Here is a 27,484-nt window from a genome sequence, read left to right as displayed (position 1 = left end):
TTGTAGTTTTTACCTTTTTTAGTTTTTTTTCTTCTTTTGTATTAGTGTGAAATAATTCAGACGTCATATGCGGACAAACACGACGTCACTCGACAGACAGACAGACAGACATAACCCACAAACAACTTATTTTTATATATATTTATTCATATTTTTTTAGTTTTCTTTTTCTCTTTTATTTTTCAGTTTCTTCCTTTTTTTTAGTTTTTTTCTTTTTTAGTTTTTAGTTTTTTTTAGTTTTTTACCTTTTTTTAGTTTTTTTTAGTTTTTTTAGTTTTTTAGCTTTTTAGTTTTTTTATTAGTTTTTATTTTTTTTGTAGTTTTTGCCTTTTTTTATTTTTTTCAGTTTTTTTTTAGTTATTAGATTTTTACCTTTTTTTAGTTTTTTAGCTTTTTTAGTTTTTTTTTCTTTTTAGTTTTTTTTTGTAGTTTTTACCTTTTTTAGTTTTTTCTTCTTTTGTATTAGTGTGAAATAATTCAGACGTCATATGCGAACAAACATGACGTCACCTGATCCACAGATCCACAGACAACTTATTTTTATATATATAGATAGATATATATATATATATAAGCCCCCCGCGAGCGTAAGTTGTTACGCGCCATATTAGTTACGTCCCCGTTGTAGTTGTGTCCCTGTGTCCCGGTCGTCATTTATATTCCCTGTGTCCCGGTCGTGATTTGTGTCCGGGTGTCCCAGTCTGTAATTTCTCTTTGAGGTTCCCGGTCGTCACTTATATTCCCTCTGTCTCGGTCGTCATTTGTGTCCCGGTCTGTAATTTCTCTTTGAGTGTTTTTTCTTTTTAGTTTTTTACCTTTTTTCTTTTTTCAGTTTTCTTTTTCTTCTTTATTTTTCAGCGTCACTATGAAGTACATATCGACGAACCTTTGTTTTTTTAACTTAAATCTGGTAGGCATTGATGACCTTATCCAAGTCAAAATCCCAAACCCAATCATCATCGCTATCATTTTCAGTTTTGATATGTTTTGACTCTCGCTGTCCAGGTGGATTTTCATCTAACTGCGCGGTTTTGCGTTCTTTAGCCGCAAGCCTGTTTTCTTGCTGTTCTTTTACTCATATCTACGTACTTTTTATCAATTTTACCATCCATAAGTACCATATAGCACTAAAAACGGCACTTTTGGTGCCTCTTCTTAATTGGAAGAATTTGGAAGCATAAAACTGTACCATTGCAATAATTATGGACGAAAGCCCTTAACTGGGGGCATATAAGAACCCCTCACATATACTCCCCCTCCAGACCCTCATAATAAGTTTCATAAATGTCTAGCTCATCTTAAAAGTCAAAGATTATTGCGAAAACAAATTAACTAAAAATAAAAACTTTTCAACTAAAAATCTACCAAAAATTAAGCTTGAATGATCAACAGTTTTGAATTGAACCTTGAAACTTCACTCTGTAATGAAGCCTGTGTGCTAGTTCTAACGGCGGTGATTAAGGGGAAGGGATGTCCTTGCTCTCTTAATTTCTGCTCCTGCCTAAGTTTTGAAAAGCTCCTTTTTTGGTAATTTCGTTGGAAGGCACTTTCTTTGGTTGAAAAAAAAATGGGAGAAACAACCGAAAGTGCACTTTGTGGGAATATGGTATCAAGTAAAATTTATGAAAAAAGTGATTAGGTATAAACATAAGCTTTTAAGTGAGCCCCTAAACAGCTCTCTTTTGTTACAGTAGCTCTCTAGTTTCTGCTAGTCAGTAGGTGATTTATAAAGCCTTGTCTTCATTCTCGCTTTATCAGACGCAGTCGGCCGAGTAAAAACAGCTTTTGCTCATCGAAAAACAAACATTCCTGAAAAACATGTATTGTTTTGTGAATCTTTATTTTTGTTGTTGTTCGACTATTTCTTAGATTCAACAGAAGAAAACTTTTTTCTAAATATAAACTTAATCATAGATTTGATCCCATTGCAGCGACCACAGTAGAACAATCGGTACCGAGAGACAAGACACCACCGTATTTAAGTTGTGAGCTTTGAACATTTTCTCAATGGTTCTCAGTATTAAGCAATGGTCATGAACATGGTCATCATTTCAATGTGACTAAGCAAAAGCGAAATGTCTTTCATTTTTTTTTTTTTTTGATCTCATCAAATAGAACGGATGTTCTTCAACAACTGGGGTAGGGCTCATTCGATTAGAATTAAAATTCCAGACCTTTGCAAGTGCCAAGGCTAATTGAAGTCTAAATAAGAAGCAATCGAAGTCGAAGTTAAAACTGTCTTACCTACGACACCTACTTCACCCAGTAATGGTAAGGGTCAAAAATCATGCAAATGACAGAGGATTTATAGATATACTTTAATAGAAAGGTAGGTCCATTACAGCTTATTGAAATCAGAGTCATGCATTGAACTCTATGATCAAAGAGTCCAATATGAGGCCCTCGGGTCATCCCCGTCTCCATTTAGGTTTTTACTCAAAATTTTATTGAAGGTTTTTTTTAGATTACTGATTACAAATCTGGACCTAACTGTGAAGCATATGCGTTTAATATGTGTAACATAGTTTAATAAACGTAAGAAAAACAATTCATATAAGGTTGCCATATCAAGCCTTGTTGCAACCTTATTGCATAAATTATTTATATTAACTTACATTAATTAATTTTATAATTTGCACGACCTAATTTAGTAATGCCTCTGCTCATTGCATCTGACAGGTTTGCTAATTTACACATTTTCAGATTTGCTAATTAATTAATTACACATTGACACACAATACTTGCATAACAGATTTGGCTGATATTAATACTCAACAACAAAGATTCACAGCACTAGGCTCAGGATATTAAATTTATTCTCTTTATTGTAGATATGGCTGCTTGGATATGAGATAAGATGTACCTTATGGTACATCTTTCTATACGCTGATTACAAATACAGGCTTTCGCTTAAACATTTGAGTTAATTCAACATGCGTCAATGTCAACATGCGACATGTTACTTCCTTCGACTCCTGATAATTCGAAGATTAATAGGGAACGATCCTTGATTATTAAACGCTTGCCTTCTCAAGGTTATTTTGTGGTATGCTGCTGATTATTATTTTTTTTTTAGATAGTGGATATTACAAATTACTGTACTGTTGATATTTTCCCTTGATAAATATCCTCAAAATCCTAAATTATGTGGCTAGAACGCACTTTTGACGGTATATTTTTTCTGTATGTGAAGCTTGTTTGTTCGTGGAAATGACTAGCTAGAAGAATATGGATTTTTAAGGTCAAATCCAAAAAGGAACCAAGATAACAAATTTGCCTCTGAGCTGAAATGTCGGGATATCATAGGAATTCTACAAATTGAACAGAAGTTTTCCACATTTTTTAGATGATGGTAGGAGAAGAATATCTTAAGAACAAGTCCAATAAGCACACAGTTTCTTGTTGTCCAGAAATTAGAATCAGTTTATGAAGTAGTTCTATGTGGATTAAGGATGTCGTCTGCATACACGACTACTGAGATGTATATTCCGCGCATGACACAAGTAGTATGATGTTTAGACAGTGGACCTAAGCGACATTTGTTGGAGAGTGAAGGCAAAGTGATTCCATCTTGATGGAAAGATTTCCTTAGACTGGACGTGTCCAACCTGCTTCATTTGTAAAGAAATTCTCCTATTTCATCGCCAATATCAATATCTTCAACTTCCTTTGGAAGGAAAAACGCCTGGTATATCAGCCTCACCTTCTCTTCAAATTTATTCTTTTGTTCTTACTATTTCTATCATGTCGTTCGCAGTTTTAGACCTCATCCCAAACCTTTTTAACAAAGATACCGCTCGTCAGCAAAGGTACCGATGCCATCAGCAATTGCCAAGAATGAGCAGACATATATGAAAACTTACCAGTTGTTAAAAGTTGATCAGTCAACTAAAAAAAAAAAAAAAAAAAAAAAAAACAGAAAAAAACTGCCTAGTGTAAACATCGCCGTCTTAAATTCGTCTTATAAGTACAAGTTTATTGCGAAAATAAATTTATGGTGACTTTGAAAAAAGCCTGAAACCCCTCAAAAATAGTGTCAGGTCAGACTGAGAAGTATACCGTTGAAATCAGCATGGTCGATAATCCTGTACATGGAAATTACAGTCCCCCTCATTGAGTGACATGGAACATCACTTTTTTTTACGTTTGTAGCACTGATCGTTCTCCCGTTTTTTTTCTTTTTCATTTTTATTTCAGCTGGCTTAGCAGGCCACCAGAACATCATAGAGAGATCCTTAATTGCTTCTTTAAAATTAATTTCGCATATCTACGTTCTTTTTATAAATTCTGCCGTCTGCAAGTGCCATGTGGCACAAAAACTTTTGTGTCGTTTCTCCCGAGGTGTCACTAGCAGGCTACCAGAACATCGTAGACAGATTTTTTATATAAAGATTATTTATTTTTATAATAACGGCACTTCTGGTGGCGTGTCTCAAGCGGAAAAGCTGGGGTTACTGGGCCAGCAGAACTTATAAGAGTGGTATTTAATGGCTAATTTGAAAGCTATTGCTCATTTATACGTGCTTTTTTTATATCAGTTTTACCATTCTTAAGTGCGATATAGCACTGAAAACAACACTTTTGGTGCCACTTCTTAAAAGGAAAAGCTCTGAAGTACAAAACAGGTGCTATTGTAATAGTTATGTTCTAGAACCCCTAACTGGAGGTTTAAAAGAACCCCTCCCGTACAATCCCCCTCCCAGCCCCCTTGGTAATTTTCTTAAAGCGTCTGTTCATCAGCAAGCTACTGAAACATTAGCAGGCTACCACACCATCGTGGATATATGTTTAATGGTTGAATTAAAAGCTATTCCTTATAATTACTAGGTCTTTACAAATTCAACCATCTATTAGATTTCACAGATTTCATTGTTAACTGGTTTCTCGGGAGAAATTGCAATGAACTCTTTGTCATGGTTGAAACATAAGCTGCAACCTAATAAAGAGCGAACCACAGGCCATAGTAACTAGAAGTTAAAAATCGTTCAAACGGTCTTTTGTTCTTCTTTTCTAGAAGAACTATTTCTCAGACGTACGTGGTTCATCTAAGTTCCGCCATCTGTAATTGCCATATGGTACGATAAATGACACTTTATGCAGTTTCTCAAGATATGGAGCTAGCGGGCTACCAGAACATCTTAGATAGATTTTTTGTAGCTCGTATAAAAAATATTGTTTATATTTACGTTCTTCCTACAAATTCCACCATCTGCAATTTTGAAATGGCACTAAAAACGGCACTTTTGGCGTCATGTCTCAAGTGGAAAAGCTGGGGCTAGTGGGCTACCAGAACTTTTTAGAGTAATCTTTAATGGCTCCTTTAAAAAAATTGCTCTTATCTACGTGCGTTTTATCAAGCCTACCATTAGTAAGTGAGATAGCAATAAAAGAACACTTTTGGTGCCACCTCAAGTGAAAAATCTTGGAAGCATAAAACCGTATCATTGTAATAACTATAGTCCAAAACCCTTAATTGGAGGTTTGCAAGAACACCTCCCGCATGTTCCTTCTCCCGGCCCCCTTAATAAGCAGCGAAATTAAAATCCTACAAACACTCATATGTCAAATTGCATTGTTAGAGGCGTGGTTTTGTTAGTACAGCACTGGACTTCAAATTAGATTATCATGCGTTTGATTCCAGCTTGGATTTTTTTTTCAATCATGGTCTGTCCCTTCTTGTGAATACTTTTCAGATAATCCACTTTTTTTGCAAATGTGATGCACTCATTTTTTAAAGCTTATCCCGGGAAGGTTCCTTTAAAACCTATCACTTATATCTACGGGGTTTTCGTCAGTTTTGCCATTCATAAGTGCCATATAGCACTAAAAACGACACTTTTAGTGTCACTTCTTAAGTGGGAGAGTTTTGAAGCAAAATAACGGTACCATGTCAATAATCATGGTCCAAAGACTTTAGCTGGAGGTTTATAAGAACCCCTCACATATATTAGCCTTCCAGATCCTCTTCGTAAGTTTCATGAATCGCCTATTCATCTTTATTATTGCGAAAATAAATTAACTAAAACTAAAAACTTTTCAACTAAAGATCTACCAAAAATTAAGCTTGAATGATCTACAGTTTTGAATTGAACCTTGAAACTTCACTCTGTAATGAAGCCTGTGTTCTAGTTGTAATAGCAGTAATTAAAGGGAAAGGACCTCCTAGTCCCCTTAGGTTTTGCTCCTGTCTAGGTTTTGAAAAACGCCTTTTTTGGTCATCTCATTGGAAAAGGCGCTTTTTTCATTAAAAAAAATTGGGGAAAAACCGAAAGTGCACTTTGTGGGAATGTGCTATCAAGTCAAATTTATAAATAGTGATTAGATACAAAATATAAGCTTTTAAATGAGTACTTAAACAGTTCTCTTTTGTTACAATAGCCTTTTAGTTTCTGCTATTCAGTAGGCGATTTAAAAAGCCCTGTCTTCATTATGGCTTTTTCAGGCAAAGTCGGCCGAGAAAAAACAGCTTTTTGTTCATTGAAAAAGAAACATTCCCGAAAAAGATGTATTGTTTTTTGAAGTATGGATAATGAACTTTATGTTATAGACTGAAGAGGTGTCTTATCTCCCCTAGATCATTGATAATTAGAAATTATATTAAAAATAAGTTTTCAACTGAAACTAAGGAGTGACATTAAAACTTAAAAACGAACATACATTATTCTGTATAAATAAGAAAGATCATGGCAGCGTTGTTTCTATATTAAATTTTAATCAAACATGAACAAAGATTAATTTAAAAAAAACGAAGTTTTTCAGAGGGAAGTAAAGAGCAAGGTTGAAACTCAAAACGGACAAAAACTATTACTTCACAGCCTACCTAATACATATCCATAAAACTAGTACAAATAAAGCAACCAATTATGTTTCCCTTTATTTCTGGGACTATAGGAAAATAGTGCTTTACTGAAAACGTAAAATAATATAGGACTTTTTGTACAGTAAAAGCAAACGTATTGAGGACCCTTTTTACAGAATAAAATATATTATCAGTCCATTTTAGGATCAATCCCTTTTAAGATAAGCAACAATCCATTTTAGGATTGTTACTTTTTTTGTGTTTAATTTGGTATCACTTCTGAACAATTGCTCAGTTGAATGACTGGCTCTCGTTTTGGTTCTGAAAAAGACATGTCATGATTAGTTTGTAGACAAGTTCCAAGTAAAGCCATCTTGATAGTGTTAGGACTATAGACTAGCTTTAGAATTTGTATCATAGCTTGAAATTCACTGTTGTAAAGAGAGAAATAACCGGATTTCCAGAGCTCATATAATGTCTTATTTGATGTTCATTTCAGGTAATACTTAAGCATATTTATTGCAATTTAAGAATGTATATTACTCACTATTGGTATTATAGCTGGCAAGACCAAAATGTTACCTGATAAGTCAATCCAATATTTCTGTATGCTGTTCAATTACTTTGCGGTTATTAAAAAAATACTTAATTTTACGTTTATGTTTTTAAGATAATTATAATTGTATACTGAGATTTATCGATGTCACAACTGGTGTTAAACTGAAAATCTTTATAGATTAGTTTATTGTTGTAGATTAGTTTATTGTTGTCAGGTTTTGTACTCACTTTTGACTCCCAAATCAATATTCCTGTTTTTTTTTATACTTGACTTTTGTGTTTTCATTAAAGCGCTAGTTTTCTATAATCCTTGAAACATATGTAAACATAATTAGTTGGTTTTTTCGTACTAGTTTTATTGATATCAAGGAAGCACACTCGTGCCTCTATAAAGAGGCGAACCACGACAATGTTAAGCGATCTTCGGTTCCAGTGGTCGCAGAGGGATGGGGAGGGATGCATTTCGTAGCCCGAGCTCCAACTAAGAAACCTGCCAAATTTCATCCCCCTCCGACTTTTCCTTCATGGGGAAAATCTGGCCGAAAGTTTCGACCCACCAACCCCAGCCCCCCTTTAACGTTGTCCGATCGGGCTGAAATTCACAAGTTAAGGTCCCCTAGGGCCCAGAAGCTTATCCGCGAAATTTCAGCTCGATCCGATGACTCCTTCCCTGTTTTCCAGAAACCACGCATAGCCACTTAATTTTCATATTCTCTTTTATCTGCCACGCCTACAGGTCACAGCCGACATCGGATCTGGGTGTACGAAGACTCATTCGATGCGGAATTCTCCGAGTAAGTGCCCTTGAAAGTTTCGTAGGAAAATCTTAACCCCCCCGAAAGTTTCGACCCCCCAACCCCACCCCACCCCCCTTTAACGTTGTCCGATCGGGCTGAAATTCACAAGTTCAGGTCCCCTACGGCCCAGGAGCTTATCCGCGAAACTTCAGCTCGATCCGATAACTCTTTCCCTATTTTCCAGAAACCACGCATTAGCCACTTAATTAACCCATTTCTCCATAAGAGCCCATGTTAATTTGAAATTTTAAAAAATTATTTAAAAGTTATATTTACACACATGCAGGTGGTTAGCTCTGTCGGTAGAGCGTGGGACTTTTAATCCTCGAGTCAAGGGTTCAAGTCCCTTATCGGGTGTTTTTTTTTTCACAAAAGAAAAACGTACAGAAATAATATGAAAAAAACTTCGTTTTCTTAAAGAGTTAAAGAGGCTGCGTCCCAAAGTCGAACCTTAAAACGTACAGGAATTAGGAGGGGCAGTTGGATGCCAAGGACCCCAGGCCCCCCCGGAGAGGCAGAGACCCCAAACCCCCCGCTTTTAAAGACTCTTTTGTACAGGTTTTTTGTTGTGGGGGGACTTCATTGTTACTAATTACTAGTTTCGGCGCAATGGTTCTCCTGTCCTCTTGTATTTAACATTTTTCGAAGTTATTCCATTATTCATTCATTTCAATTTTTTGTTAATTAAAAGAGGGCCTTTCCGAAGCCAAGAGCGAGGGGTTAGGGGGGCGGCAGCCCCCTTCAACATATTACCTGTACAAAAGAGTCTTTAAAAGCGAGGGGTTTGGGGGGCGGCAGCCCCCCAACTGCCTCTCCTAATTCCTGTACGTTTTAAGGTTCGACTTTGGGACGCAGCCTCTTTAACTCTTTAAGAAAACGAAGTTTTTTTCATATTATTTATTAGATAGGCTGTGAAATAATGATTTTTGTCCGTTTTAAGTTTCTGCTTCGTTCTTTACTTCCCTCGGAAGAACTTCGTTTTTTAAAATAATTTGTGACAAAGGCAACATTTTGAGGAAATGTAATGCTTTACGGCGAGGGGAAACACAGAGAAGGGCTTGAAAATCCTTCCTTTCAGATTGTTATTTCAATCTGAAACATTTTAGATTAGTTTTTGGCCCACGGTCCAAATATTCCTTTTCAGTCAACCGTCTAGGGCTAAAAGGAAAGCAGGTCTTCTTCGTATGTGGTGGGAGGATGTCATAAAGAAAGATTTAAAGGAAATGGGAACTTCCGGGGGGGGGGGGGTGTAAAGAGGGATGCTTTGAATGGATTGGGATGGAGGAGGAGGAGCGTGCGTAGCTGTGCTGGCCTCAGGCGGCTTGGTGTTTCGGTGAGTTGTTAGTAGTAGTAGTAGTAGAAGTAGAGTGAAAAAAGATACATATTTTGATCCTGGGTTCTGGAAAAGAAAATTCCGTGTTATAAGTTAGATAGACATTTGAAGTTGGTTCCCTTAGAAGTTTGATTTGGACCTAGTACAGTTTCATTTTGAATATCTAATCTTTTAAGTAGGCTCGATAAAACAATGATAAAGTTTTCGTCCTAAAAAAGTTAATTTTTTTTTGCAAATTTCAGAATAAATTGTGCTTTCTTTTTTCTAGATATTCCTAGTCGTTTTCTTCCCAGCAAACAACGAAAAAACAAACAAACTAAATAAACTCGACTAAGTAGGCCTAAGTGTACCCAAGAATGGGGGGGGGGGTAAATCATCGTCATTGATTGTGCTGTATTTTTTTTTCAAAAAAGAAAAGCAAAATTTTCTATACTAGGTTTTATATTAAGTAATTCGTATTTCGTTTTTTGAACTTCACATCTGTTCGAAAAGGTAAAATTTCGCTTAGATGCTTTTCATTATTTTGAGCATTGGAACTCCGAAATCTACGATTAGGTTGGAAGAACCATAAGCCATTAAAATTGGGAGCTTTACTTATTACAGTATTTAATTCCATTATACATCACATATTTACATCATTAATGTTGTTGTACAAACTTTTTTATGGGGACCACACAAATTTCGTTTCGTATTTTTTTTCTGGCTTTTAATTTTCTTAATTAGTTTTCAATGTCTTAATTAGTTATGCCAAGTATCAATCAATTCAACGCCCTCTTTTTTAATATGCTATGGCTATTCCTGGTCTTGGGTTGTGAGGGGAGTTTTCCTTCCCAAAAGACTGGGTGAAAAGGTCCCGCCTCATTTATAGAAAATTGAAAAAAGTGGCCGGAAAATTCCTTTTGCCTGTATTCCGGACCATTTAAATTGAAAAAACACTGGGATATTGAATTCACCTATGATTGTGTCAAATTCTCGAAAGTGACTAATTATGCTATGTCCTTTTACCTTAGGACAGGCGTTATTTTTGGTTATAAAATGGATTTGTGTTGCTTGTTACAGTATGTAATTCTATGAGCAAAGTGAGACTGTACATCTCTTTCCCAAGATTGTGTTTCAAATTTATTGTCATTTATAAAACCTGACTGGATTCTGTACTTGCAGACTGAACTACTTTTGAAGAAGCTTGACATTCGAACAGCAGGGAAATTTGTGGTAAGTTTACTTATTTTATTTAGCTTATTTCTTGGGTCGTTCAGATGCCAGATTGATAAACTGTATAAAATTTTTACTTTGTATTTGGGTATGGAAAGTAGCTGTGATCGGAGGTGAAGTTATGAATCTTCCTCCTCGCTGGTCCACAAAATTCGTGCTACGTGGGAATCTAAGAAAAAGAAAAAAGATGCTTCTATAAAATAAGAAGCATGTGAAGAAAAAGATGCAGCAAGTGCATACAGACTGTTCTATGCAACAACAATCAGTATCATAAGGGTGGTACACAAGGCCGTATCTAGGGGGGGGGGGGTAGGAGGTTTGACCTCTCTCCCTCGAAACGTTTGTCCGACTCACAAAAATGTAACAAAAATAAATAAAAACTAATTTTGATCTGTTTCAAAGTTTTCGTGACTCCCCCCAAAAAAAAATCCTTACTTAAACCCTCCTCTCCCCCCAAAAAAAAAATCCTGGATACGATCCTGGTGGTACAGAACCCAATGTTTATCTATTCTACCGTCATGCATACTAACCAATTTTGGCTTCTACTACTGCTACTACTACTAACAGCAACTCACCGCTGCACCAAGACGCCTGTGGGCAACACAACGACGCACGCTCCTCCTCCATCCCAATCTACTCAAAACTTCCATTTTTACACCCTCCCAGGAAGTTCCCATTTCCTTTAAATCTTTCTTTATGACGTCCTCCGACCCAAGACGAGGAAGACCTGCTTTCTGCTTAGCCTTAGACGGTTGACCAAAAAGGACAATCTTCGGCAATCTGTCATCCTTCGTCTGCACAACGTGCCCTTGCCTTCAACCTTTCTTTCATTATAGCCCTAGAAAGCGGCATTGAACTACGTTTTTCTTACAGCCTACTGTTTAAAATACGGTCAGTCAGTCGGGTACCCAAAACAGTCCGTAAGCAATCTCTCTGGAAAACATCTAGCATATCTTCATCCGCTTTTCGGAGCGCCCATGCTTCAGACCCATATTTGAACTCTGTCGTCACTGTACCTTCTAATATTCTAATCTTGGTTTGCAGACCTATCTTCCTATTCTTCCAAACTTTTTTTTTAACTATGAAAAACACTCTGGCTTGGCTATTGTACTTTTAACATCTTCACTGTTCCCATCGTCTTTACTAATAATAATAGCAAGGTAAGTGAAGCTGACCACCCTATCAATCTTTTGGTTTCCCAACGTCACCTTTTCATCTTCACTTATTCCTAGCCTTAGTAACTAGTCTTCTTAACAATAATTTTCAAATCTGTTCTAGCACCCTGAACTCGCAAAACCTCTAAAAGTTCATTCATTTTGTTCATTCTTTCATCAGGGATGCTTAAATCGTCAGCATAATTTAAGTCTAGGAGAGTTTTTCCTCCCCATTTGATTCCGTGGTTTCCCATTGCCTTTCTTGTGCTCCTTAAGACAAAGTCTATCAAAATGATCCATATAAAGGGGGCTAGAAGACAACCCCGCACCCTGCTTAACTCCTGATCTGAAACAAAACCAGCCGCTAACCTCATTTCCCACCTTATCCCTAGCAGTGTTATTCTCGTACATAGCACTAATCACTTTAATGTATTTGTCTGGTATACCATACAAGGATAAGATTTTTACTAAAGCTCCTCTATGAATATAATCGAATGCTTGCTCATAATCTATGAAACTTAGGACCAAAGGTGTTTGACAACTCATGCACTTCTTAATTATTAATCTAAGAGTGAAAATTTGGTCGACACATCCTCTACCTTTTCTTTAACCGAACTGTTCTTCTCTTCAAACTTTGTCTACAGCATCTCTCAGTCTAAAAAGTATCATTTTACTAAGTAATTTCCTACCTACCGAGACCGGATTAATGCCTCGACAGTTACTACACTCACTCTTATCACCTTTCTTATGCAGCGGTTTAATTGAGGTTTTCTTAAAATCGCTAGGTATTTCTCCTTTTTCAAAAATCATATTCATAAACTTCAGTAACTTGTTTATAACATCTGAGCCACCATATTTAAGAAACTCATTTACCCCACAAGCAGCCCCTGGAGTCTTATTATTTTTTAATCCTTTCAGTAGTGTCTCTAATTCTTCCTCACAAAATAAATCTTCCTTCACATCCAAGGTAATACAACATTTTCATTTTCCTCTATATCTTTTCCTGCAACTCTATCTCAGATTAGCACATTGTCAAAATATTCTGCCCATCTCTCTTTAACTCTTTCCTTATCACTAACTGTGGCTCGTTCCTATCTTTAATTGGGACAAGCCCGGATTGGCTACTCCCTCTGAATTTATTAACATAACAGTACAATATTTTACCATTATGCCGTCTAGCCGCTCCTTCCAGATGTTCGGCAACTTTATCCATGGCCTCCACTTCATACCTCCTTAGTTCATATTTTAATGCTTTCTCCACTTTCTTTACATTCCTTTTGTTTTCATATGATCTATCACTCAGATAATTCTTGTACAAGCCCCTTCTCCTCTTTATTAACCATAAAGCTTTTTCACTAATATTCCTAGCCCCAGTCCTAACTTTCTTCCTTAAAACACCATCAGCAACTTCACAAATTGTTTTTCTAAAATAATTCCAACCATCTTTCAGATCGTCAAATTTTAAACTCCATAATTTAGTATTCGACTGTTCCCGGAAAGGTTCTCTCAAATTCTCATCCTGGAGTCTACCAACATCATAACTTCCCGGAAGGTAGTTACCCTTCCGAAATTTCAGCTTTAAATTAATCCTAGACACTACTAGATGGTCATCTTTACTCTTAACATCAATAGCAGCACTCATATATATGTACTAGTATCTTGTATTGATCCTGCCAGTTTTTGTTGTGCTATAACATAATCAATAAGGTTTGCTGTCTTACCATCACGTGATGTTAACCTATGGACCATTTTATGATCTAGCACTATATTAGTTATAACTAGATTGTTATACCTATAAAATTGCAAAAGTCTGTAGCCATTACTGTTTTTTTTCCTACACCAAATTTACCTAGGCTAAGATACAATCTATCTTTATTTCTACCCACCGGGGTGTTTAAATCTACTAGTGAAAGCATCATGTTTCTACCTGGAACCCTGTCTATCTGCTCCTGTAAGTGTAAGTAAAATTCATCTGAGTCACTAGCATCTCCGTCAGTCAATTCTACAGGGGCATATAATACTATAACTGATACCCCGAAATTTTTAGTCATAAAATGAGCAATCAGTATTCTATTATTAATTCTTTCCCAGCCTAAACAAGACTTAGCAGATTCCTTATTCACCATTAGCCCTACACACTGTCTGTGTACCCCATCCTTCCTACCTGAGTAAACAAATTCTATGTCACCTAATTTCATGCTTCCTATCCCTGCGATAGGAGTTTCTGAAACTCCTAATATGTCCAATTTGGTCGTCTGGGTTTGTCAGTCAAAATGTCGATAAGATAGTCATTTTTTAACGTCGTAACATTCCAAGTTCCAATTTTCATGTTCGTTGAATCATTGATATTATTTTTGCCTCAGGAAAAGCAATGATCCGGATACCAGTGCAGGATGGGGATCATATATCTTCTCAAGTCTATATCGAAGCACTTAAGCCGGGTTAGAACCGGACAGCAAGAAGCCCCTGGGACATCTAGTATGAATGGAGGTTTTGTGCAATCCGGAGCCCATCTTCGTCACAATATGGTTTTCAGCACTTTTCGATGCTCTTCTATCAACAAGAGTTGAAATCCTGCACAGACTGTCTCAAGCCTATTACCTCCGACTCATTATATATTCATTCCTACAAATACTATGCTACTACTGGGAGGCAGCCCATAGTAGATAAATTAGATAAGAAGAGGTTTTTTAGCCCGAAAACGCCCGTCAAAACAGACCAAGCCCAGAAGAATCATCCATAAATCTGAATATCGCGCGAATAATAGGTTTCAATAGGAGTTATGTAGCTTTAAGTAAATATTCTGACTAACTTTGATTTAACCCATCTGTAGTATTTCAGATTTTTTACTGAACAAACAACTCTAGAACTGTATAGCTCAGTTCGCTATGAATATTACATCAGAGCTATCCCTATGACGGAGGATGTGGTAAAGTGTACTTTTACATAAACTCCTAAAAACTCTTTTAAGTAAATGATAACCGGAATTTTCTGTAGTTATTTTGCATCAATCCTCATTTTCAGGGATATACTTGGGGAGAAACAAGCTTAGAGCAAGTCACACGATTTGATTTTAAAATTTTCAAAATGTAGAATCTATTTAGTATCTTTTAATGCAAGGGGAGCAACGTTGAATTTACTCATATAAAGAATCTCTTTGTATTTGCATTATATTTTTACAAAAAAAATACACTGTAAAATGACTCTGGTTGTACCGTATGTTAGAAGTGGAAGAAATAAAGGTAGGTGAAACCGATTTAAACCTAGAAAAAGGTTTAACCCCATTTTACCTTACCTCACCAACTTGAGCCAAAAACATTCTTTAAAGTGAAGAACACACATGGCACGCTAGAGACAAAATTTCCCCAATATTCATACACAGTCCTTCAGATGGACACACTTTCGTTTCTTCCTTAAAGAGGGAAAATGAATTATATATAAAAGCTTACTTGTCAATTCAGGTTCTAACTAGTGCTTTCACTCCACTAATGTCGATTAAAACATTTAGGTAGGATCTGATCCTGAAAAGATGTACGAGGCGTGTTTTTTTAATTAAGGTCGGTTTTATTGTAGACACTAGTAGTTCGGGCGCACACCACAAAGGGTGAGTGCATCGTATACCAGCATGTCTCGGGAACAACTGTGCTCAGTTTCAATAGTGCAGCTCACCTGTATGGTTCTGTTCTGTGCTATCAAAATGTTTAAGAATATCAACTCGCCTCGCCCTCGGGTGTGGGGTTCGCTCTGTGATACGTTTTTATCAGCAAAGAACTTTTCTGCTACAAAAATCCATTGACAGATTTGCGAACTGTACAGTGATATTGGTATGAGTGAAACTGAAGTGGTAAAATAATTGAAAGATGGCCGTGAGAACTTCCATGGTGATGTTCGCTCTGGTCACCCTTTTTTGATTACAATTTGGCGGCAGATCAAACACATTTTATTTAGCTCAACATTAGTAGTATTAGTGTCAGAATTTGTAGTCACAAGTAGTCGCAGTAATAGTCACTAGCAGTCAAGGTCGCATTTAGTCGCACTCGTAGTTCCAAGTAGTCGCACTAGCTGTCACAAATAGTTGCAGTTAAAGTCATTAACCGTCACAGTAGCATTTGTAGTAGTAGTAGCGTAAGTAGTCATTGTATTAGTAGTAGCTTAATTAGTCGTTGTAGCAGTAGTAGCAGCAGCAGAAGTAACAGCTATAGTATAGTAGCCCTGAAAGGTTCAATTTGATACCCTCAGCAGTTCCTGAGATATTGCAGCTGCGCCCTTTTGAAAACATGCATGCACAGTGTGGGTCTTGATTCCGTTCAATATTCCCTGAAAGTTTCAAACTTAATACCCTTAGCCTTAGTAATAGAAGTATTTGTACATTAGCAGCAGCAAGCACATAATGTGCTTTTGCTAGTTCAACATCCCCCTCAACATGCCATACAAATTTCAACTTTATGCCCTTTGCCTTTTGTTAGTTCAATATTCCCCCAAACATACGCTGCAAGTGTCAACTGAATACTGTAACCCGTTCCTGAGTTATTGCTGATACGATCTTTTGGCAACCTGTAAACACATAATATGCTTTGGCTTAGTTCTTCACCCCCCTCAAGACTTCCTAAAAAATTCACCTTAATACCTCTACGCTTTATAGAAGTAGTAGACTAGTAGTAGAAGTAGTAGTAAAAGCATACGCATGTCTTTTGGTTAGTACAGTACACCCCTCAGCATACCCTGAAAGTTTCAACTTAATAGTCTATAACTAATAGCTGTACCTGAGATGTTGCTGATATGCCCTTTTGACAACCTGCATGCGCACATGTGCACCCCCCTAAAAATCCCCTGAAAGTTTCACCTTAATACCCTTAGCCTCAGTAGTAGTAATTTCGTAGTAGTTGTAAGCACTTACTGCGTTTTGGTTGTTTCAACATCCCCCTCAACATACTGTGAAATTTTCTTCTTAATTATCGTACAAATTATCACATTGTTCTATACCTGACAAGATTGTCTTATCCAGTTCAGAGATACTTTCACTCAACTTTGGTTGCTTTTGAAAGGAACTGAAAAATGCAAACATAAAAAATTGCAACGTCCACCTAAACATTTCCTAAAACATTTGGAAAATATTTCCTAAAAATTTAACATTCATACCATTATCCTCAGTAGTAGCAGTAATGGTAGTAATGGTATGTATATAGTGTCTCTCGGTTTCTTCAAGATTCCTCTCAACATGCCCTGTAAGTTTCAACTTCATATGCTAAGCTGTTCCTGAGAAATTGCTGATAAACTCTTTTGACAACCCCTCTGATCACAGTGTATTTTCATTTAGTTCAACATCCCCCTAAAATTTCCCTGAAAGTTTCACCTTAATACCCGTAGCGTCGGTAGTAGTAATAGTCATAGTATAAGTAGTAGTGGCAGGAAGTACATAGTGCTTTTTGTTTATTTCAACATACCCTGAAAGTTTCAACTTAACTATCGCACAAATTATCATAGCGTCCTCTATCTAACGAAATTCTTTTATCCAGTTCAGAGTTGGTTCCACTCAATTCAGGTTGCTTTTGGAAGACACTAAAAAACGCAAACCTAAAAATTTGCATTTTCCTCCCACGTTGGCGCGTCTTCCCTTCTTATTCATTTTGTAAAAAATTCGTGTTGAATCCGGCCGCTATATCCAAAACCCCTATTTTTGTAATAGAGACTGATTTAAACAAGAAGAAGGAATAATAAAAAAGTAAAAATATTGAGTTCAATGTAGAAAAAGGAATTGAAGTAGGTCAAAAAACTTTAACGGAGAAATGGTCAAAACACAATAGTTTACTCTAAAATACCTCATATGCTAGGAGTGAAGCATTATCTCTAATACAAAATTAAGTAATCTATTACAATTATACGATAGAAAGCTCTGGTAATAATAAACAACGCTGGCGGAAGACCAGGTAAGACACCTAACTTGACTTAACGCACTTGAGAACGTCTAGTTAACAAACTAGAAAGCTTCCATTTAGCTTGAGTGAGAGTGGGCGAATTAGAATAAACTTAGCAGTTCTACTCAGTAGAACCTGAACATGCCACCTGTCCTAAGCTAGCTTCCTGCCCAATCACACAACACAAGGTTAAACAAAAAAATAATAAGAAGAATATGCTTTCTTGTCACTTTCTTTTCTCCCGCTGCTGAGCAACAGCATCTGCCCGGTGTAAATATAGCTGACGTGGGAGTGGCTGTTGCATTGCGGCTACTTATATTAACCTCGGGAACATGAGGGACTGGGGTATGGTAAAGATTTAGGGAAAGAAAGAGGTGACCTGGTGCCCATGACCACCATTAAGTAGGATAAGGCAAAGGGGTAGGTATAGAGTGAGTGAATTTTATCCTCTGTTGAACTCTTTCCTGTGGAAGTCCTACGGATACTGATAACTACCGGAAATCATGGGCAAGAATAATGATGGGAGATAAATTTCCTGGGAGGAGGGATCAGTGAAAGATGTTCTTGTAGGTGAGAATAATGGGGGTAGACTGTCTGTACTGCATGACCCAGGATGGGGGTGACTACTGAGGAACTGGTATTTGTACATCGCATCTACACTGATTCTAAGTTCAGCCTTATTAACTTCCTGCCAACCAATCAAAACAGTTAGATATTTGACTCTTAAAATACACTTTTGAATTGCTCATACTAGAGGCGTTGCAAATAGAATCGCTTTAGTTTTTAATAATTCTTTTTTCCAGCTTACAAACCATGAAACACGTGTCGCTGCAAATCTTATTGTTCCAAGGGAAATGGGAGTCAGCTTTGGTGACATTGGAGGATATGAGGAGGTAACCCTAAAATTGCTTCGTAGGGTTATTCAACCAATTAAGAAAAAGGATAAGAGTTGTACGTCTTCATTGGCCGCTCCGCCTAAAGGTACTATTGGAATTAAGTTGGATAGTGTTACTGAATTGTAATCTCCCATTTTTATAAGGAAGCTTCAACTAACGGTAGCTGTTAAAAGCTAATCTACCCCTTTAATTGGTATGTCTCCGTAGTTCCTTGCCAATCACTAATCTTCAGCACTTAAAACAATCTTGTAGTGTTATACGGATACCCGAAGCCCTTATTTCTCATAGCAAACACATTCAATACGTTTCTGGTCGTCACAAAAGAATGAATGTTAAAAAAAAAATCTGCTTGAAAAGGCGCCTCTGCTAATTAGAGAATGTTTGTTCTTAACCAAAACGACAACTTGCACCGAAAAGACAAGATACCATTAGATTCAATAGAGTTGTATCTATCCATTCCCTGAGTCAGAATTGTTTTTACTGAATATTTTTCATAGGAAAAAATCCGTACATTACATGTTTAGAACTAGTATATTTTAAGGCTAATTAACTAATTTCATAATCCTTATTTTTTATTTTATTTTTTTGACGGAATTGGAAAAACAAACAAGTGTAGATTCAGAACACCAGCTACTTTTCTTGTAAGATCTATTGACACGCACATTGGAGCCTTTAGTTCTAAAAATAAACTTTCCGGTGCTTTTAGTCCCCTAAGAAATAAAGTTGCGAGATAACCCTCCCCCCTCTTCTCTCCCAAAATTTTGTCCTAGTCTGATCTTTAATGACCCAAAAAGAATTTAAAAGGGACGCTTTTTTGACGAGAGAAAGCTTACATAAATGTAATAGACATGATCTCATGTTCCTTTAGTAAAAAACAAAATTTGACTCTTAGAGTTACCAAAATTAGTTCGTTAACGTTTTCCATGGGATTATCTTACGGAGGGAAGGAAGGAGGGCTATATAATCTATCAATCCCTCCTGCTTTGGTGTGGTCCCGGTTGCTGATAGAGCGTATAGTTATTCCTTTTTTCAGGTGTTCTCTTATACGGCCCTCCTGGTTGTGGAAAGACTATGATTGCTAAAGCCTTGGCCAAGGAATCTGGAATGAACTTTATTAATCTAAATATTGCTGATATAACAGACAAATGGTATGGAGAGAGTAATAAGATGGCAGTAGCTGTTTTTAGCCTGGCATATAAAATTTCTCCTTGTATAATTTTCATAGACGAAATAGGTAATGTTATACCCTCAATCCTAATTAACTATCGCATCATTTGTTATTTTCTCCAAAAAACTTGGTTTACACCAAAAAAAAAAGAATTATATCAGACCGAAAATAAAAATATGAAAAGAAAAAGTTTCGATTCCTGTTGTTATTTCTTTCTTTCTATTTTTCAGGAAAGTAATTTTTTCTTTCAAGGTCCGTATGCCAGTCAGATTTTGGAATATCCCTTATACCATATAAACTAAAAGGAAATTAAAAGAATATAATGAACAAATATGTCGTTAATCTATTATACACGAGTAACAAATAGTACAATATTTCTAAAATTCACTTGTGTTTCCCCCTCAATCCCAACTCATTTGTGAGTCTTAAGTAATATCACTCCTGTGTGTATCAATTTTGGTTGTTGAGATCGGCTGTAACGCAAATATAAGCCCCCGAGAGATGCTTATAAGATGACCTGAATCGTTCTTCATATTAGAGTTTTTATATTGCCATAAAAGCACATTTTGTATTTATAAAAACGCTAAGTCCAGATCTTATTAATTCAGGTTTTAAGTGTCATTTAAAACTTCGTGGCTTATGGCCAGGAAAAAGTATCCTCGACGCCCTCCTCTTTTAATTTGTTATGGCACTTGGTATTAACCAAGTAACATTTAGCGATCGCAAATTCTGTCGGTCTGTCCGTCTGTCCGTCCCAGTTTTGCTAGTTTAGGCACTTCCAAATAAGCTAGGACGATGAAATTTGGCAGGCATATCAGGGACCAGACTAGATTAAATTATAAATAGTCGTTCCCCGATTCGACCATCTGGGAGGGAGTAGGGGGACGGTTAATTCTGAAAAATTAGAAAAAACGAGGTGTTTTAACTTGCGAAGGAGTGATCGGAATTTAATGAAATTTCATATTTAGAATGACCTCGTAACTCGAATTTCTTAGTTTAAATCCCGACCGGATCCAGTGTAATTGGGGGGAGTTGGGGCGGGGGGAACCGGAAATCTTGGAAAAGGCTTAGAGTGGAGAGATCAGGATGACACTTGGTGGGAAGAATAAGCACAAGTCCAAGATACGTGGCTGACATAACCTGACCGGATCCGCTCTCCTTGGGGGAGTTGGGGTGGGGGGGGGTAATTCTGAAAAATTAGAAACAATGAAGTTTTTGTAACTTACGAACGGGCGATCAGATCTTAATTAAATTTGATATTCAGAAGAATCTTGTGCTTCAGAGCTCTTATTCTAAATCCCGAACGGATCCGGTGACATTGGAGGGAGTTGGAGGGGGAAACCGGAAGTCTTGTAAAACGTGAAAATTGAGGTATGAAACAGAGAGGAGGAAACAGAAATCTTGGAAACTGGAAATCTTTAAAAACGCTTAGAGTGGAGAGATTGGGATAAAACTTGATGGGAAGAATAAGTACAAGTTTTAGATACGCGATTGACATAATTGGAACGGATACGCTCTCTTTGGGGGAGTTGGGGGGGGGGCATTAATTCAGAAAATTAGAAAAATTGAGTAATTTTTAACTTAAGAAAGGATGACCGAATCTTAATGAAATTTGATATTTAGAAGGAAATTATGTCTATGAGCTCTTATTTTAAATCCTGACCAGATCTGGTGACGTTGGGCGAGTTGGAGGGGGAAACCGGAAATCTTGGAAAACACTTAGAGTGGAGAGGTCGGGATGAAACTTGGTGAGTAGAATAAGCAAATGTCGTAGATACGTGATTGACGTAACCGGACTGGATCCGCTCTCTTTGGGGGAGTTAGGGGGGGAGTCTAGTACTTTGGCGAATTTGGTGCTTCTGGACGTGCTAGGATGATGAAAATTGGTAGGCGTGTCAGGGACCTGTACAAATTGACTTGATAAAGTCGTTTTCCCCGATCCGACCATCTGGAGGGGGCTGAAGGGAGAGGAAAAATTAGAAAAAATGAGGTATTTTTAACTTGCGAGTGGGTGGTCGGATTTTAATGAATTTTGATATTTAGATGGACCTCGTGTTTCAGAGCTCTTATTTTAAATCCCGACCGGCATTAAGCCTCTGATTTTCCTTTTAAATCAATCCATTGATTCTTAGAATTTTTCTAGAGCTCATGCCATTTGAGCTCTTCGCTCTTGGCTCTTCCGGCCTCGTCACGAGTGCCATATGAGCTCTTAGCTCTTGTTATGTCATGCACCGGAAAAACGACTAACACAAAAAAAGCGTGGTGAGTCGAAGCTAAGGATTGACTCAGTGCAAAAACGAGCTAGGTTTAAACGGCAGAATTTTGATGACACAGTGCAAAAATAATTTAAGTACTGAATAAGTAAGAAACGATTCAAAACCTGGAACAAAAACGAGCTAAAAGAACAAATTGAACCTCTGGTACCTCCACCACCACCTCTTCTCAAGACTTATACGTTTTAGAATTAAGACACATATTTTACATGTTTTAAATCATGTAATAATTTCCAGCTTGCGTGATTGGAGACACAAAGCTTTTCTGTGACTCTTCCAATATTAATCCCCACCACCGGCATTTTCTGCAAAAAGGCTTGGTTCTATTTTTCGATTCGCTTGAAGCCTACGAGCAGGCACGTAGGGTCAATAGGACTCGGGAACGATGATTTCTAGAGTTGTGTACCTTATTCCACCTTAGAACGAATTTGATCAGATCTAATCGAGACTTATGGGTTAAGTGAGAGAGGTACAGATTTTCTAAGGTGTATACCGCTTCTGACTCCTACCTAGCTTCACCATGAAATCACCTGGTCCGTTTGATATTTGAAAGACGCTTAGCGATAGCCAACTTCTCCTTCTCGCAAGAAATTTTGCACTGTTAGCTCTTTTTGGTCATCCGCAGGTAAACTCAACATTTTCAAACGTTGGGCATCCCCTGACTATGAAAATCTGAAACCTCCTTGCATAGACTGTAAAAATCAGCGGCATAGTATTTTGTACGGTAACCTTTTTTTTTATAAAAGTAGCCTACCTGTCTTCCAAACTACCACAGAGGCTATCAATTTCAGGCATATTTATAAAGCATCAATTCGCAATTTTTGTCTATCACGCTATAGTCTTCCGCTCGCTGGCTTATGCCTTGGCCCAAATATGCCTATCGGTATCCTGTGTGTATCCATAAAATCAGATCTCCTTTTGACTGTAAGTCTACTGTGTGTTCAAAGGTTGTAATAATAGTCCATAAATGTAAATGTAATTGTAATTAAAGAAGATGCGTCTATATTCAATAAGGCATATAATAATTTTAACATAGTAAAACCACATACTAAAAATACTAGTATACAGCTAAAGAACCAGTAAAACTTAAAACAAGCAGAAATTGCAAAATAGTGGAGGGTCTTTGCCCTCTTCTCGTCTGCCCACGAAGTGTAATAGGTAATGTCTTCAGAGGCATGCATTTGGAGGGATCCAAAACTAGAGCTACTGGATCTTCTTTTAAAGGTAAAGTTCTGTACGTTGTTACGCACTAGTCTGAAGGGGAAGGGGGTATGTTAGCTTAGAATTTATTTTTAGGTCAAAGTTTGTCGAATTTCCCTTTGATTATTCCTCATGCGCCCTAAAAAAAAAAAAAAAAAATCAAAAGTAATTGATTAGCTTTTCCAATGTCTTATAAAATTTCTATTGTGCTAAATATCGCTTTTGTGTTAAGACAGGCAAGATATATGCTATACATTTAGCTAAATTACATACGATGGGTCTATAGTCCGCCTAAAGCTCAATTCGCGTTTATTTCGACACTCTTTTTCAAAAATTTTGGCTCGAGTTTTGTCAGTGTGTCTGTAACAGTTTGATGACTATGTATTTGTTTTTGTCAGTCGCCAGCATCGAAGATGTCGCTTTCAGTTTATAGCCTATAAAAACCCTTTCTTTTGTATAAATTCTAATACTATATTTATGGACAAGAAGCGCTACTGTATGTCATCGTAATAGTGAGGTAACACGTATACGTCTTTTGACAATTTTAAATTGATTTGTCATTTAAGACTTTTTTGATGCCAAGCTGGCCCTTTTTGTCTCCCGTCACGTTCAGCCGGAGAAGGGCACTTTATTGTTGCGTAGTTTTGTTCATACTTATAAAAAACTTGAAAGTTGAACTTTTCTTCCGAGCCCGATCTCCTCAACTTTTGTATGACCGCCGATTTGATAAAGTACCCAGGGAGTGTGCGATGACACACAATACAAATTCTACTTTTGGTGGGTGTTTTTTGCAATAGTGAAAACAATTTTGAATCATCTTAATATTTCACAATGTATTTCGCTATACACTTTCCTTCAAACTTGATTTTTGAATTCGACAATACACGGGACAGAGTTTGCTGTTTACTAGGTATTAACTAATATGTGCATTTATTTAGGCATAGGTCTTCTCACACCGGATGGCGCAAAAGGCAACTACAATGCCTGGCTCCACGACAACTTATTTAGTGCGTTGGACCAAAATCCTCCTTTGGACGACCTCGAAAGTGTAGTATCCTTTTCGGGATAACGTCCAAGCGTCACTCTCTGGCGTCCACGTCTTCTGATTCCAAGTGCGCCAAGCACCATGAAGTAGGCTACCAGCATGTGCACATATACACAGAAATAAAGAATTAGGTATTGACAGGACAAACACACGTAATGTTTACTTATGTGCACCTATCTTTCTCTGTGTGCTTGCGCTAGGGTTTGGGTTTTGATAACGTTGACTAATACCTTCAGATTACTTTCAATTTTTTTCTGTTTTTATCATTTGGGTACTAATGCTTATTTCTTCTAAATTGTGTGCAACGTTAAAAGCCTTACAAACATTTCAGGGCTAATTAACGGATCTTGCCTGTAAACAGCTCATTTATATGTTTATTTCTGTTTATTTACTATTTTTATGTAATATCTTTGTACTAATATGATGTTTTATCTTTAAAGACTGCTTTCTCTCCATCCGAGGTTCAAGTGATCACGAGGCTACTTCTATGATGAAATCGATTTTCATGTCTGCTTGGGATGGACTTATTACTGATAAAACATCAGAAGTAATTGTTATTGGTGCTACAAACAGAATGAGTTCTGTTGACCCTGCCATCTTACGACGGATGCCCACTAGATTTCATATTGATTTGCCTGTAAATAATCTTTTTTTTTTCTTATACTATCTTTCTTTGGTTGAATAGCTCCACTATTGTGACCCGATGCTGTCTTTGATCAATGCCCGTATCAACCACCAAACGAATTTTGAGTGATTCGGGTTCAAAGTTATTCAGTTAAGGTGATACTATACCTTAAAAAATCCCCCCAGCGCTTCCATTGTAAATTTTTTTTTAGTTTGCATCGTAAAACTATTTAGAATTAATTTGTGTGGTCTTACCGTAAAATGTAGAGATTTTATAAGAGATCTTAGAAAAATTATTTAACTTCGACCATTTTGAGGTGAATATATGAATATTCAGTATATATGAAGCTTGCTTCATTAGACAGTGTGAATTCGGTTTTTTGGATTAAACAGAGATAAATTTTCTTTTTGAAGCTTAAGAAAGGGCAGTCGCCAAAAAATGTTCTAGCTTACCTGCTCGAAAAATGCTTGAAAGGAATTTTGATCTAAGTGATTTGGCTGCTTTGGGAATTTTCTTTGGTGCCACCCGTCTTGATTGACAACCTTGCTGACAAAAGGGAAATGAACTCTCACTGTTTTTGCTGTCACATTTCATTGTCACATGACGAGTTCTCGACAGCTTTCGATGGAAACGACTACCATGTTAGAATTTCCTATAATAGACCCTTTGTCTATGAGACAGTCAGCCGACACCGAGGCTCGCAAAATGATTTGTAAGGCATCACATCGCTTTAAGTTGTATGAAAAATGATTTTACACATTTTGGCTGAAATCGTAGTAAATCAAAGAGAAGAGGTCTAGGAATTCTCAGAATTCATCAATCTGTGAAACAGCATCGATAGCAACAAATCATGGATTCAGCTTGGAAGTATCACGAATGCATATAAGTTTGAACCAAAAAATGATCAGAATGGAAGCATGAGTCTCTTTCTGATGTCAAACAATTTTTCTGATCGGTTGCTTTAATAGAAGCCTCTTTTCTCGAGTTTCTCGAAATAGAGTGTCTGTATGAGGTTAACATTTGATCTTAAGTGTTCTCGTTTGCCATCTACAAAATCGATGTGACGGATTTCAAAGAACAAAGACTGTGTTTAAAATTGTTTGAACATTCTTTCAAATAGGATGCTATGAGCTATACGCAGCTTTTTGAGGGAGTTGGGGCCGTTTAAACCTTGTGAGATGAGAGGTGAAGATGTTGCTTGCTCTAGCTAGCTTCTTAATCTTAAAACAGTGACAATATTTAAAAAAAAGGTCCAACAAAAATGGACGAGGACTGTCTTTTGACGATTGACGGAATATGAGGACATACAGGGGTATGTTGGAGCTAGTGCGATCGGATTTCGACTTTGGTTTACAAACATGATGTTAATCCTAGGTTTTTTTGCGTTGGCTCATATTCTGTCAGAAAAAGGTTCCTCTGAATTTGAACCTGGACTCAAAAATTTAATTAGAAGTGACCCAAACTGTTTGACCAAGGTCTTTGGTGGTGATGAGATCTGGTGCTAGAAAGGTGACACTTAGACCAAGTATTGTATGTTCTACCAAGTGTAAGATCCAGAACATGAAGATCCGAGGATTAAAAAAATGTAAAAAGGAAGGGGAGTGTGAACGACGGAGGTGAGATTTAAGGGGAGATAATAACTAGGGGACACTGAATTTGTTCGGTAACTATAGGGAGATCTCTATTTTGGCAAAGCGCACACAAATGTTATCCTCCTTTCCTCAATACTAACAAAATTAGTCCTGCGAAGAAGGGGGAGACTTGACTTTTTCTTCAATATAAGACTAATCCTTCATTATGATATATTTACATCATCCTTTGGACAAACTCTACCAAAATAATCCATATGAACGTGATACAACCCTGCTGTCCTTTGAACTCTTGCCGAACCAACTATTAACCTGATTCATACCTTACTGCAAGCGTATTATGCTCACGCATGGCAACAGTCACTTCGAAGTGCTTCTAGTATATCTTTTATAGCCTTTTCTTTCTTTCGGAATACTTTTTCTGGAATTCCTATTAATGACGATGCGAACATTTTAATGCTTAAGGGTTGATAACCTTAGAGTAGCTTACCGATTTTGAGCTTTTTCTAGCATCAGGCAGAACTAAATTTAAGACTGCAGAGGAATCTTTGCCAAGGGGATAAGGTCTGAATATTGCTGCAGAGAAAGAGGAAGAGAGGGGGCAAGAGAGGCAGAGAGGGACATACAGAGAGACCGATAGAAACAGACAAATAGATAAAGGGAAGTTGATAAATATTTTCTTAATGCTTACTAAAGAACATGATGTGTGAAAATATTAAATTAAATCTCCTCTGGCTAATTGAAAAACGTTGAAAGATGTATGGCACGATAAGTTTGGTGGGGCATTTGATTAGAAACTAATTTTGAAAAATGGGCGTTGTAAACTCGGAGGCTATTTATTACCTTCATCTTTTTTCTCTCATAAAAGAGATGATGTAACAGTTTTTCTTTTATTGTGCAGACGTTTCTGTTGCCAGTCT

General features: G+C 37.0%; 1 protein-coding gene across 4 annotated transcripts in view; it reads left to right on the top strand.

Annotated features, from left to right (window-relative positions):
* The window catches only part of LOC136042084 (outer mitochondrial transmembrane helix translocase-like), a 58,908-nt gene that overhangs the window by 19,428 nt on the left and 11,996 nt on the right, over positions 1 to 27,484 (top strand). For all 4 annotated transcript variants that reach the window (XM_065726984.1, XM_065726981.1, XM_065726983.1 and 1 more), the window contains exons 3-6: positions 10,649 to 10,699; positions 18,572 to 18,749; positions 19,698 to 19,898; positions 24,791 to 24,987. In XM_065726984.1, the coding sequence (XP_065583056.1) occupies positions 10,649 to 10,699; positions 18,572 to 18,749; positions 19,698 to 19,898; positions 24,791 to 24,987 (627 nt within the window). The remainder of the gene's footprint in view (positions 1 to 10,648; positions 10,700 to 18,571; positions 18,750 to 19,697; positions 19,899 to 24,790; positions 24,988 to 27,484) is intronic.

Source organism: Artemia franciscana, unplaced genomic scaffold, assembly GCF_032884065.1.
Source record: "Artemia franciscana unplaced genomic scaffold, ASM3288406v1 PGA_scaffold_62, whole genome shotgun sequence".
Classification (NCBI taxonomy): domain Eukaryota; kingdom Metazoa; phylum Arthropoda; class Branchiopoda; order Anostraca; family Artemiidae; genus Artemia; species Artemia franciscana.
The sequence above is the reverse complement of the archived record's forward strand: the minus strand, read 5'-3'. Positions and strand labels throughout refer to the sequence as shown.